The sequence below is a fragment of the Copidosoma floridanum genome, unplaced genomic scaffold (assembly GCF_036245765.1).
Source record: "Copidosoma floridanum isolate Cflo_tuat_1 unplaced genomic scaffold, Cflo_Japanese_pri ptg000013l, whole genome shotgun sequence".
Classification (NCBI taxonomy): domain Eukaryota; kingdom Metazoa; phylum Arthropoda; class Insecta; order Hymenoptera; family Encyrtidae; genus Copidosoma; species Copidosoma floridanum.
Genome location: NW_028321890.1, coordinates 23810152 through 23824937, shown reverse-complemented (window position 1 = coordinate 23824937; position 14786 = coordinate 23810152). Strand labels below are relative to the sequence as shown.

Genomic DNA, 14786 nt, shown 5'->3' with positions numbered 1-14786 from the left:
TCGATCGGTCCATCTCTTAATTACGATGACAAAAATCGTTGTACGAACTATGGCAGTAGATGAATAGGCTACTTTGGTTGTCGCAAGCTCACCCGCATTACTCGTATGAAATTCCCAAAGTTTGACCATTTCAGCTATACAAGCGAATGGACAATCCGTATATACTTACACCAATAACTTTCAACACCAAGAGAGCACTCGAAACTCGAGACTCTCGGTAATTATTTACCCGCTCGAGAACAATTTGGAATTAGCGATGGGGAGGTTGGGCGCCAAGTAGTTTAGCGGCCAGAGGATAAAGACATGAACGGGCGGCCGGCAGCAGTGCAGACTGTACAAAAAGGAGGAGGCGGAGGTGAAAGCAACACATACATATACACAAGTGAGAGAGCGTCTGCGCGTGCCTACTCTCCGTGGCACTGGCCGTCCACGTGCATAGCGGGAGAGCTTTGCCGAGCTCGCGACAGTATACCTTAAGCTCGCCGCGACTTCTTGGAGCTGCTGTCCTGCGAGCCTTACGCGACTTGGCGCTCGGCTCGATTTTTTTTTCCTTTCTCTCTCTCTTTTTTGTTTTTTTTTTTTTTTTTGCAAGTACCCTTGGGACCAGAGGGTGGTGCGGTTCGTCCGAGTTTATTTGTCGAATCTCCGCGTGTAGGCCTTGAGCCGAAAAATTTGAAAGTGTCGGCGAGACGAGCGGCCGCGAGTAAATAAACCGAGCCGAGCCGCGGGCAGTGGAAAATGTGAGCCGATTTGCACTCGACAGTCGGGGCTGATACTCCAATCTGGTGAGTAGATTTAATTTTTTCTTTTTGTTTTTTTTTTTTTTGTTTTTCGTTTCGTTACGCGATGAATAAATTCGATCGGCCGCGTCAGATTTTGTCTGCACTTGATATTGAAAATTTAATCCGCTCCAACCTACTTTCACTTTGGAGAGTGTCGGTCCCCTTGTCATCTATGCATTTCAAGTGCATCTATAACTGAAAATACCTATATACTTGTCCGTTAAATTATGCAGTTTTATTTCATTTCATGCAACCGAGCACTAATAAATTATAATACACGTGCAAAAAAAAAGGGGGGGGGGCTATATTACAGCGCAAAGAGAGAGAGAGAGAGAGCGCGCATCTGAAACTTCTCCTCGAATTCCTTATAGCCGCGATGTAAACTAGGTCACGAGAGCCGTAAAAGCTCGAACGCACTTTCAATTTCGATTTTCCCCGGCGAATCAGGACACACGAAGGGGCGCACCGCCGTCCCAGCCTTGCACAGCGAGTGCATCATCACTAGCAACTTGGCAAGCGACAGAGGTGAGGAGCGATGGGTGACAATCAAGCCGAGAAGGACAAACAGGACGCCCTGTACGAGGACCGGGAGCCGAAAAAGATCATCCGTATAATAACGGTGACGGCATACATGATATCCGTGTCGTTCGTCGGCATGACCCTGAGCACGTACTACATATTCCTGTGGAATCCGCCGAATCCGAGGCTCATGCACGCCCACGCGCTGGCCACGCACTCGGAGCAGCTCACGGACGACGGGCCGAGCTTCAGCCGGAGGTTTGAGGAGCGGCCGGTCCTGCCTACCGGTGGCTCCATCGATCTGCTCGACGCCGGGCTCAACGATACCGATACCATGAAGCACCGCAGGGAGATCGTCGAGAACGCCAACGCGATCCTCCGGGCGAGCTTCGAGAGGGCCAGGCCCACCGGCGAACCGGCATCCTCCTCCTCCTCCTCCTCGGTGGAAACGGACGACGCGCTGACGTAAGCTATTTTTTTTTCCCTTCCTTAAATTATCATGTAGAATTGAAGCAAAGCAAGAAATGAAAAAATCGGCGAGACTTTACGATACCAACTCGACTCGTTCTTTAGGGCCTTTTAAGAGAAGCGTAATCTTACGTGTTTTCGAGTATTACGAAACTGTTAGCTTCAAAGTTAGTACACATGACAAATTAATCAGTGCCCTCAAAAGATAAAAAGTCCCAAAAGCAGCAAGGTAATAGCGTCTCTCTGCCCGGCTCTGTCTACAGCAGTACCAGCGCCTCGATCCTGCTGGACAGCATCAGTTCGGTGGACAATAGCGCATCACCAACAGGGGTAACCAAGGTGACAAAGTTCATAAGTGCCCTTCTCCCTACTGGCGGCGAAGCGTCACCGGAGCCGGTGATTATCACCACGACGACAGCGCCAACCAAGTGGACCAAAAACCTTGGAAAGAAACAGCACCAGACGCCCTTTGCACTGAAACACCTCGAGGTGCCGATCAAGTTTGACGGCTTGAGGAAGAGGCCCACGAAGACTATGATGACGACAGCCACGAGTTCACCTGTTTCTTTGGACGGTCAAGGTAATGCCTCTGACTTTGGTTCGTTGTCTTTCGATGAGCATCTTCGAGAGGATTTTTTTTTTTATTTTTTTTTTTTTTTTTCTTCGTAAGAATAATAACATAGTTCCGTTGGAAAGTGTATTTTTGATCACGTCAGCGCTGTTGACATGATTTTTGAGGCAATAACAACTCGGCATGAAAGCTCCCTAACTATACATCGTCGAGCGCAACGATGCGAGAGGTATACTTATCAGCTTTTCCAAGAAAAATTTCTCCGACGAGCTATATGAAAAAGAAAAAAAAAAAAAATCATGCAAATGTTTTGACAAATGCTATCTCCTACGAGAGCAGGGAAGAGGAATTTCTGTGTTTTTTGGGGGGGGGGGGGGGCTTTCGAGCGCGAAATTGAAAGTGTGTAATTTAAACTGGACCTCCCTTGCCGCTATCTTACACTTGTACAAGGATGAGTGAGTACACATGTTATTGCCATTATATGAATTTGAGGTGTATTATCATTATTTTTATTTCGCGTGAAGGTATTGAAACGAATACATGAGCATATCGTTTAAAAGACAGCCGATCTCGTTTCTAAAATTGTCTGTCGATCAAATGAAACATAAAAAAAAAAAAAAAAGAACTACATGGTCGTCAATGAAAGTTGATCCAAGGGATAATCCTCGGATGAACGCAAAAGACAACTATGGCCCAGTTTTCTGGCCAATGCCGAGATTACAGAGAGGATGAGAGAGTAAGCCAGCAAAGGGCCATCGGTTAGTCAGGAAAATGTGTCGTCAACGAGATTAGTCTGATTCGCGTGATGTACCTATAGGTAAAAGTGAATTTAAAAAAAAAATAAAATAAAAAAAATAATGGGCAAGGGAAGGGACGCAAAAGCAGAAAGAAGACCAAAACGTTGCTATACCAAAGCCATAGAAGTGACGAGGGCGGATGTATACCCAATTACGCGACAGATCTTTCACGTAATGGACGTGGGGTGTGTATAGGATCGCTGGCGTTACATTAGCGTTCAATATTCAGGTAGGTACTTTTGGGGCTTCACTTTTCACTTTCTCACTGGTGGTCAGAACGTACGTAGTTGGTTGTAACTCGACTGCATTGAACTTGTCCATCTTAACCCACTGGTATGAATCATACGCATACAAATGAGCGCACGTTTGCACAGGTATTGCGATCTACATTTTTTTTTTTTTTTTTTTTTTGTTGCATATTTCCATTACGAAAGAATATATAGGTAGAGCTTGAGGTAAAAATAAACGCGCGCCCGCACAATATCGTTTTAATGATTCGAGCTGCTGTGGTTGTTACGAGCAACGATCGCGTATACGCGCCAGAGACCCTCAATTTCAAAAATTACACCTGCGCCCCGGCGAACTCGGGGTCGAGCGGCGTTCCAGTTTCGCGCCGCGATTTTGTTTGTCCTTTGATTGCGGGAGGAAGAAAACATTTTGCGCTCGCGAATCGAAGCTTCGAACAAAGACGGAAGTATTGAATTACTTTTAACGCCTTCGATTTGTGTACTATAACAGTCGAGGACCGCAGCTTTTTTTCCGTTCGGCCGAAATCGAATCCTCGCCGAGTGAAGCCAACGTTTTCCCTTGGCACACTTTTTGCCTCGGAGGACGATGTCGATTTGCGTTACCTGCTGGAAGCAGATGTTTTTCGTTATGCGCGAGTTAAAATCGGTTTCAATGAAACGTTTACAATTATACGTCGACCGAACGAAAAACGATAATAATAATAATAATAATAATATTAATTCAAGCATATAGAATTCATCACGATACGAGTAATAAAATGACGTTCGGTATCTCACATCTTATAAGCATAAACTTGTTTTTTTACCGATATTCGTGCCACGATTTATTCTCTAACTATCGAAATTCAGTAGAATAGGGTCGAGATTTGGTCAGACGCACCTGGGATCGCGCGAAGCCGATCGTTGCTTCCCCGCGTTTCAATCGGGCGCCTGTATAAAAGCAAACTGGTGGTATCAAATAAAAATCCTCTCCCCCTTTTCTCATTTTGCACATTGGAACCGAGCAATGGTATACGTCCGACAGGCAGAGCTTTCACCCCGGCCCTTTTTCCGTCCCTCAAGCGGCTGTCCATCACCCCCCGTGTGCTCCGACTAATGCGTATCGATCGTCTGCAGCGTCACGCAACAACACACCCACACCACCTATGTACGACCACTCAGCTGGTGAATGTGTGTGTGTGTGTACTGGTCGTGTCAAGGCCCGCGATACACCACCGATGCTTGCGCGCAAGCTCGACCCCCGCGACTTGTGTGTAGTTAGACACCGGTGGGCCCTGCGCTCTCTCAGCACCACCCGATGCCATGGCGATGTGTGCGTTCCTACCTTGTCCCTAATACGTCATAAATTTTTATTTACGCCCGACCTCGTTACGTGAAAAATTTCTCCTCCCCCCTTAGCACCTACCATGCATACGCGTAAGTTTACCTATACATGTGTACACGTACGGTACAAGCTTTATTTATCAAAGGGCCAAAGTTACAGCGCGACAAATTTTTCTTGTTTTTGCTCATTTTACAATAAATTACGCTCCTTTTTGATAAAGGGGTGCGATAAAATATGAGAATTTGAATTTTTTTCTTTTTTTCTTATAGTTAAAAAGGAAAAAAGTTTTTTAAATGTAATATGAATTCGTGCAAGTTCCTATCTGCTATCAACCCGAGGATGACCTGGAATAATTTTATAAACAAATACATGTGACATTTTTGAACTGAAAAAAAAAAACAAAAAAAACAACGCGTTGATGGCAAAAGGTCGTTTCATTAGTAAAAAAAAAAAAAAAGAGCCACACCAGTCAAAATCAAATACTGCCAAGTTCAACAAGATCCACGCCCGCGCCGCGATCTTACGTCCCTGCCCGGCGCACCCACACACTCACGCCTCGAGCAAAAAAGCTCTGCCTTCCCCCCCCCACCTAGTGCAGCACAGGCGGCGCTATGCTCGTCAACTCCTCGTGTCCTGGCCCCCCTCGTACGCGCGAAACACGCACACGAACACGCACACGTAGAGGCAGTCTCAGTGGACTCTCGACTCAGGAGGAGACTCCGCTGTGTACCCGCGTTCCTTCTCTTCTCCCGGAGCTTTTTATCAGCATCGCGGCGACTCGGTCTCCAAGAGGACACGACTCTGCTGCAGCGAGAAACAAAAACCCTTTGCACGCCCGAGTAGTGTTTGGTGTCCCGTTGGTACGGGACAAAGAGAAGCGCGTTCGGGGCTCGAAGGGAAAGAGTATATACCACCAGTAGGGGGTAAGAGAGCTTTAGCCTTGGTGTTTTCTCTCTCTTTGTTGACTCCTCGATTATTCTCCCCCCACCCCACCTCACCCAGTTCGACGGATATCATCGGTGATTGATGCTGAGTTTACATAGCGTACTAGAGTTTCGTTCAATCGGAAGCTTCGTGTGAGGGTGTCGGGCGCGCGTGCGACGAGTCGTCGTTCACAGGGTCGACTGATTCTGTCCAGCCGAAAGTTACTAACCGTTTTGTTCTCGGTTTCTATAATGGATTGTCACTTCCGATGCGATAACATATTATTATTATGCCATTATGGCTGGTTCGCTATAGTACCTATATACACTTACGTGTACTCTTGCACATCTGAACATCGTTCAGCCTAATAATGGCCTTTGGTTTAAAATTAGAATCCATACGGGCGGATTGTGTGCGGGAGCAGAGTCGTGGAGGTATTTCAATTAAGACGATTGTTTCGCTAGAGTCGCGTGTTGGAAGTAAAGTAATTTTCTTTTTTTTCTTCCCTTTTTAATTCTCATTTTGCTAATTGATATCGTTCGAAACAATTACATGGTAAACAGTATTTTACAAGGGGTACAATTTTTTTTTAATTCAATTTATTAGCGTGTTTCATTAACATGTATTAGATGGAAATTAAACTAGTAACGATCGCAAGCTCTATCAGTTTAGGCAAACGATATAATAAGTAGTACCCTATGTAAACTGTAGTCAACATCATCAATCGGCTGATCGACGGATCGTCGCCAAAAATATATCTTTCTTTGCATGAAAACAGCGTATACGTACGTATAACGTAAACGTTTTCGTTGCAATAACGCGATAAGCATTTTATACTTATGATTTGTTTTCTTTAAAAGTTGTTATCGAGAAAGCATGCTCTATGCAATTGGTTCAACATACAAGTCGCAACATAGGATGAATTTAATTTCGGGCTTAATATGGTAAAAAAAAAATTGCAATAACGTCACAAACTAACTGAATATACATACAACCGAGGGCTTGCATCTAGTTGACCCTAAAAATCAAGATGAGCATGACTAAAAATAAGGAAAAAAATATATAGTAGTACGTAGTTGAAAAAGTTAATTGGGTAACGCTGTTTACGATGCAAATCGGATGCATGTGGGGCAAAATCAATCGAGGAGTCTTGTTTATCATCGTCGTGTCCTGTTTACATGTTTAGTAAAAAAAGCTGACAAAAAAGTTGCTCTTGTTTGACGCAACGAACAAGTATGGATGCACAAAAAGTGCATAAACTTTTACTTATAATTGGATAAAAGATAAGTCCCAAAATAGTCATCCGATGAAAAATAATTTAGAATAAAACAACCAAAGAGAGACGAAAAGAGGAGTCGGGGTAAGCCTCGGGCCACGCTGACACCATGCAGATCCCACGCAAGATGAGCGCGCAGAACGTGATGGCCAGCATAAGCCGCACCCTGGGCACGAACCGCCACGGCACGGTGGCCGCAGCATCGTCCGGGATCTACAGCAACGACTGCAGCAAATCTTTGGCGGCGGCCGGCGGTGGGGTCGCGTTGACCGGCAGCGAGGTTAGGTTCGCCGGCGAGGAGAGCAAGGACAAGCTCTACGAGCCGAAGCACAAACAAAAGCTCATACGCGTCCTAACGGTCGTGGCTTACATAATATCGGTCAGTCTGGCAGCTATCGTGCTATCCCTGTATTACATGTACATATGGAAACCCGCGGGACAACCAAACGCCATCAACAAGGACAAACAACAGCAGCTCAGGAATAATGCGACCAACAACGTGACGGTGGCTGCTGTGAAGACTCTCTGCATGGAGATCGGCCAGGCTGTGGCCAACGAGCCACCGAGTGCCCTCGGCATCAAGGGTAATATGTATATGACTTTCAAGGGATGTTGGGCTGTCCTTTTTTTCTACTTTTAAGATAAATGGAAACCCTATGCAGATCTATAAATGAGAAAAAACATCATCTCTCTCGAGATTCCCGAGAACAGATCGTCATTGTCTTGTCTATGTGTCTGATCGAACGTAGTTGTTTCTACTGAAAAACAAAATGCACTCGCGGCAATCTATACCATAAAAATAAACTCTCCAAATGATGCTCGTCGATAGCGTTCGTGACAATGTAATTAACTGTAATGATAATTGTTTCTCGCATCTACAGAAACTTCACGGGACGGAACAACGCCTCCGGTCCCAACGATAGAGTCATCATCATCGTCTCGATTGCTGGACGACCATAACAACAATCAAAACCCAGCAGCGGCCTACCCCACCAGGAGCCTGTACAAGACCCTGACGACACCACCGAGTCGGAGGATCGACTCGGAGTTCGAGGCCCAGATGAGCTCCACGGACCAGCCCGAGCAGTTTCCCGGGATCCTGATGCAACAGCAGCCCGCCAACAGCGACGACTACAAGCAGCAGCAGGACGACGACTGACTCTACGAGATCGAGGCTCGGCGCCGGCGTCGCCGACGTCGCTCGTCCCTCGGCTTGGCAGTTAGACGGGGTCGCTCGCGGTTCATCTAGTCCTGGACCTCGCGCCGACATCACCAGCGCCACAGGCGCGTGGCCTTGGATTTTTTGAAAAGCTCGACGAGGAGAAGAAGAAGAAGGAAGTTGAAAGATTATTGACGCAGAGTGTGTGCCACTGCTGCATGCTCGAGAAAGATATTTATATGGATGTTGTTTTATATGCGTAAATATGTATTATACTTACGGGACACGCATCTCCTGCAGAGTACATAATTATTTAGTTTATCGGCGTTTATTGTCATTGCCCCGAGAGTTTATCATATGTTGAGCTGTCCTCGATTCTGTTGAAACTCGAAGAACTGACGTGTCAACGATTACGAGGGAAACAAAAACTTGTTTACTCTTGTCCTTGATATTAGAGCATTTTACTTTCATTTTTCGAAAATACGCATTTCTGCCTCACGAGAGCGAACTTGATACATTTCAAAGATGTATATTTTACAATATTCTAAGAGTATTGTACACGTACTTCATCGGTCTTACCGATTTAGAGGTAATTATGAATCAGATTTTTTCGCGGGTTTTTAATTCAATCGGCTTCCAAGAGAAATGAATAATTTAGGTACGGTATTGCGAAATAAATACACACATATATACAAATATGGTAAAAGTATCGGTATATTACACTATTATAATATGTACAAACGTATGTTAAATTATCCTAGAGATCGTACAAAAACGCGATAATGTGCGGTTTTCATTGTACAACATTATAAAAAATAAAAATTGTTTACCATCCAAACAGATGCGGAACATCCATCAATTAATTACACTTGGAAAATCCCATTTCCCGAGCCTCTCACGCTCCAGTCATTATCATGTGAACGTGTTTATCCGACATGATCATCTGTCCTGCCCTTTCAGTGCCTACTATACTCGCTAGAGGTAACATATCGTACTTACAATAAATCATGGTCACGGTCATATTGCTGGAGGAGCCGGACTTGGGGTTCTGATAGCCTTCTTGCATCAGGTTGCACATCTCGCTGTACAGGTGGGCAAAGGCTGGCGGTGCATAAAATATAATGTGCCGGATGCCCTTGACGCGGATCCTGCGGTAGAAATGGAATCTCTCGGTGTACAGGAGGAAGTGGACGTCACTGTGGAAGAACATGTCCCGAGCACGAGCTATCTTGGCTTCCTTTGTGTACTCGCAAATTTGTACGAAGCTCATTTCTTCTTTGCGGAAGTAGTTGCGAAGCTTGACGTAATCGAGGTAAGAAGGCACGAAGATGAGGGTGTGATTCATGATGCTATCGCGGTACTGGGGTAGGATCTTCTTGGTGAAGAAATCGAAGCGAGCCTCGATCGCTGTCAAGTGATCCTTTGCATTGAACCGATTGAACACTTGTGGAATCTGAACCATCACTTGGCTGATCGTACCAGGCATTGGATTCACTACCTTCAATTTTCCGGCATAATTGAAGCATCTTTTGTTGAAGATACCAAGAATTTCTGGTAGTTGGATTTGAGAAAAAATCAACGTCTGCCTGTAGTATTTACTCCAGCCGTTGACGACCCAACTACGGACTCTGCTGAAGTCCGTTCCGCGGGATTTTTTCAGCTGTAAATGCAGATGGTCAAAAACGTGCAGAAGGTGATCCCAATTCTGCATATGGAATATTTCCGTTTGGTCGAGAATCAGTAATTCTATAGACGCGAGAAAATCAAAGTCTCGTTCTTCTTCTCCCTCGGCACCGATGAGCATTCTCAGTCCCAGAACTGATGAAATAATTATATCCGACGAATAAAACTCTGAATATAATTTTAAGGCTTTCTTGGTAATGGAGATACCAATTTTGAACGTGTCATCTGTATTTCCTTTGAACGTCATTTCATAATCTTCTGGCTTTGGGTTTCTTTTGGGCATTATAATCTCATTTCCACTACCAAAGTCTTCCATGAACCTTTTTTTGTTTATCACAGAGCCTCCCCTATCTTCACCAATGAATATGGATATCAGTAACTCTACAACTTTAAAACAAGAATGTCTGAAAGGTACCAAGATCAAAACTTTTGGCCGCGTGAGCCCTTGATCTCTGTATTCATCTGGTATATCACTAAGGCTCTGCAGTTTTGATTTTTGTATTTTTGCATTGTGATGAAGCACTTTGGTTCTTGTTTTTAAGACATGATTGATTGTATGTAAACAGTACACCAATCGTATCTGAGATTCATTGTCAAAAGATCTTTGTGTATAGAGTAGATCTTGATAGTTGTTTATAATAGAAAATAATTCCCTTTGGAAAGGAGTTAATGGACTCGAATCCACATCCAAATCGTCTTTTATGTTATCATAATTTGCCTTGGATATGTTTTTCTGGATCATTGATTTTACATGCAACTCATCCCAGTCAACGTGTTTTATCAGCTGGGGTACTTTACCATGTTCTGCATAAGTAACATCATCCAAAAGTAACGCTTTGGGTTTTGTGTCCACTGGCTCGTCAATTTTTTTGTCCCCTGTAGGTATTTGACAAATAACATTACCTAACGTTGGCCAAGATAATTGCTCTGTTTTCAAACTTGTAGGTAAATTTGTTAAGGCTGTGTACATATCACTATCAAAATCGTTTTTTAAATGCACAGTAAAAGGATCGTTTATGACCCCAGCATCCTCTTGTGCAGTTTCTTCATCTTCCTCGTCTTTTTCTGCCATCAAGAGTTTAACTTTTTCTTTTGCTTCGTCATTACTTTTCTTCACTTTTTTAGATTTCTTTGTATCTGAAATATCGTCTTCAACACTAGATTCACCATCCTCACTGCTTTTGTCCTGTTGTTCATTTAAGCTATCAACCTCTTCTGATCCTTCATCATCAAACTCGTCATCATCTGCACTTTCTAAATCCTCTTCAATGTCATCATCCTCTATATCTTCTAAATCTTCTTCCTTGCTGCTTGCATCTTCTTCACTTATTTCCTCTTCTTCACTATCCCCATTTTCATTTTCACTATCATTATCTGAATTTTCGGAGTCAATAGCTAATGGGGCTTTAGCAATCTTGTCTCCAAACGTTTTTAAAAGATGGTTCAAAGGGTTGTCATCCTCTTCTTCTTCATCTGAACTTTCCTTATTATAATGCTGTTGCTTAGCCTTTTTTTCTTCAAATCTTTGTCTAAGATTTTCTATTTCCTCGACTCTAGCCTCACGTTCTTTAATGTAAGAAGATGTTCTGTAATTAAACTTTTCTTTTCGTTTTGTTTTCTTGATGATGGACTCTTTTTGAGAAAATTTCTTTCTTTTTGGCATAGCTAGAGAAATAACAAATTAAACAATAAAAAATCGATCAATACAAAATGCACAGTTAATAATTATGACGTAACTTACTTGCTGTAAATTATAAATGAACGTTTAAAAATTGTTAGAATTTGAAGTTTGAAGGAAACAAAAAAGAATGAGAGATTTTAAGGTTATGCGTTGCAGGCAGCATGGACGTTTTTGTTTGTTTTTTTTTACATAAAAATAATATGAGTATACTTGCCGCAAATATCATTAATCACATAAAATTTTTATTTTCTATCTATTAAATCAGTTGCGGCTGGTTTATAATTGATTAAATGGCTCTACTACAAGTGTTAGTAGTAATTATTTGGATCAGCGCCATCTAGCGTTGGGGATTTTTGAACTAAAAAGTGGCTCTAAACTTTTGACCCACAGCATTAGCGATTAAAGCCATTTAGCTAATTATAAACCAGCCGCAACTTATTGTATAGCTATAAAATACAAAAATAACGATATGTGTGTTTTTGGCGGCAAGTTAACACTTTATCTTATACTCGACAATTTATCTTTGAAAGTATAAACACATAGGAGGTCAATTTTTTAATAGAAAATAGATTGTTAACTTGCCGCCAAAAACACATATATCGTTATTTTTTTATTTTATAGCTTCAAGATAAGTTGCGGCTGGTTTATAACTGGTTAAATGGCTCTAAGCGCTAACGCTCGGTTTCAGAATTTTAGAGGCCACTTTTGGCGAAAAAAAAAATACCGCTAGATGGCGCTGATAAAAATAATTATTACTACTTAAAGTCAATAGAGCCATTTTATTACTTATAAACCAGCCGCAACTAATGTACTAGATGAAAAATAAAAAGTTGACGTGATTAATGCTGTTTGCGGCAAGTTTACAATCTAATTTTTACCTGCGAATCTCCCTCCCAAACCATAAATGTTCTACTTATCTTATATAGCTTATAAAATCGACTACTTAGTAGTGATTACTACAAATACTACTATTTTACTATAACTACTATTAATGATTTTTGTTTATACAAGGGTGCCTTATGTAGGGGGGGGGGTGCAAGGATCAAGATGACAATTGCATTGCACACACGTTTAATTGATTGACAAGAGATATCTTACATTGTATTTAACCTGTTGTTATTATCTATGAGTAACGTGTTTGAATAAAGCAAATATAATATACAATGTTTTTGCGTAGCTCTGAGAAAAATTATGTTGATGGGTATATCCCTGCATGCCATAGCAAACGTTTACTTCAAACTAAAAATACTTATTTAAACACTACTGTTGTGATGATAATTAGGAAATCAAAAACATCACAAGGTACCACACGAATTAATGTACTGTAAAAGAATGCAATAAAATTATATTAATAAAATTCAAGAATGTTTTTTTTTCCGAAAAGTTCATGATTTCAAGTAGTATATCTTAGGGAAGTTACTAAGTTTTAGTCGTATAAATGTGTGTCGAGGGAAATTACAGCTACTTAAGAAGCTATATATTATTTACTACAAATATTAAGTTATCTTTCGAAATTACTAAGAATTACATATACGACATGTACGTGTGTACACTTGTTACTAAAAAAAAAAAAAACTACAAGAAACTTATACAAACTTTGGATCGTCATCCATCAATATGTTTTCTTTGATTTTTTTCTAGAATATGAGAAATCGTGCGTGTTATCATCGGGTATATTTAACTTCAATGAGTTGAACTTTTTTCCTTGTATTAATTCATGCAAATATACTGACGATTACATGGCTATACTGTGATTATTACAATTTACAGTAAAGCCATGTAATCGATTATAAACAAGCCTCAACTAATTGTGTACGTATCAAATAAAATGTTAACGTTGTCGATGCTATTTGCGGCAAGTTTACAATTTATCTTTTACCTAAAATCTACTTCCAAAAGTACAAATATATAGGTAAATTTTTGGGTGAAAGATATATTAAAAACTTGCCGCAAACAGCATTAATCACGTCAATTTTTCATTTTTCATCTATTACATTAGTTGCGGCTGGTTTATAAGTAATAAAATGGCTCTATTGACTTTAAGTAGTAATAATTATTTTTATCAGCGCCATCTAGCGGTATTTTTTTTTTCGCCAAAAGTGGCCTCTAAAATTCTGAAACCGAGCGTTAGCGCTTAGAGCCATTTAGCCAATTATAAACCAGCCGCAACTCATCTTGAAGCTATAAAATATAAAAATAACGATATATGTGTTTTTGGCGGCAAGTAAACAATACATTTTATACTCAAAAATTTATCTTCAAAAGTATAAATACAAAGGAGGTCGATTTTTGATAAAAAATAGATTGTTAACTTGCCGCCAAAAACACATATATCGTTATTTTTATATTTTATAGCTTCAAGATAAGTTGCGGCTGGTTTATAATTGGTAAAATGGCTCTAAGCGCTAACGCTCGGTTTCAGAATTTTAGAGGCCACTTTTGGCGAAAAAAAAAATACCGCTAGATGGCGCTGATAAAAATAATTATTACTACTTAAAGTCAATAGAGCCATTTTATTACTTATAAACCAGCCGCAACTTATGTAATAGATGAAAAATGAAAAATTGACGTGATTAATGCTGTTTGCGGCAAGTTTTTAATATATCTTTCACCCAAAAATTTACCTATATATTTGTACTTTTGGAAGTAGATTTTAGGTAAAAGATAAATTGTAAACTTGCCGCAAATAGCATCGACAACGTTAACATTTTATTTGATACGTACACAATTAGTTGAGGCTTGTTTATAATCGATTACATGGCTTTACTGTAAATTGTAATAATCACAGTATAGCCATGTAATCGTCAGTATATTTGCATGAATTAATACAAGGAAAAAAGTTCAACTCATTGAAGTTAAATATACCCGATGATAACACGCACGATTTCTCATATTCTAGAAAAAAATCACAGAAAACATATTGATGGATGACGATCCAAAGTTTGTATAAGTTTCTTGTAGTTTTTTTTTTTTTTAGTAACAAGTGTACACACGTACATGTCGTATATGTAATTCTTAGTAATTTCGAAAGATAACTTAATATTTGTAGTAAATAATATATAGCTTCTTAAGTAGCTGTAATTTCCCTCGACACACATTTATACGACTAAAACTTAGTAACTTCCTTAAGATACACTACTTGAAATCATGAACTTTTCGGGAAAAAAACATTCTTGAATTTTATTAATATAATTTCATTGCATTCTTTCCAAGTACATAAATTCGTGTGTGGTGCCTAGTGATGTTTTCATTTCCAAATTATCATCACAACAGTATAGTGTTTAAATAAGTATGTTTAGTTTGAAGTAAACGTTTGCTATGGCATGCAGGGATATACCCATCAACATAATTTTT

The 14786-nt window shown here is 40.7% G+C and overlaps 2 protein-coding genes across 2 annotated transcripts; one reads left to right on the top strand and one right to left on the bottom strand.

The window, feature by feature from the left end:
• The first annotated feature begins 1229 nt into the window (after positions 1-1229).
• Positions 1230-8665, top strand: LOC106639299 (uncharacterized). The gene is made up of 3 exons (XM_014352822.2): positions 1230-1766; positions 2033-2349; positions 7791-8665. The coding sequence occupies exons 1-3, from the start codon at positions 1318-1320 to the stop codon at positions 8066-8068; spliced, it is 1044 nt and encodes a 347-aa protein (XP_014208308.2). The 5' UTR covers positions 1230-1317; the 3' UTR covers positions 8069-8665.
• Positions 8666-8764: 99 nt separating this feature from the next.
• Positions 8765-11543, bottom strand: LOC106639298 (U3 small nucleolar RNA-associated protein 25 homolog). Its single transcript, XM_089591623.1, has 2 exons — positions 11493-11543; positions 8765-11416 (listed from the first exon to the last, which is right to left on the bottom strand). The coding sequence occupies exon 2, from the start codon at positions 11412-11414 to the stop codon at positions 8964-8966; it is 2451 nt and encodes an 816-aa protein (XP_089447749.1). The 5' UTR covers positions 11415-11416; positions 11493-11543; the 3' UTR covers positions 8765-8963.
• Positions 11544-14786: the final 3243 nt, after the last annotated feature.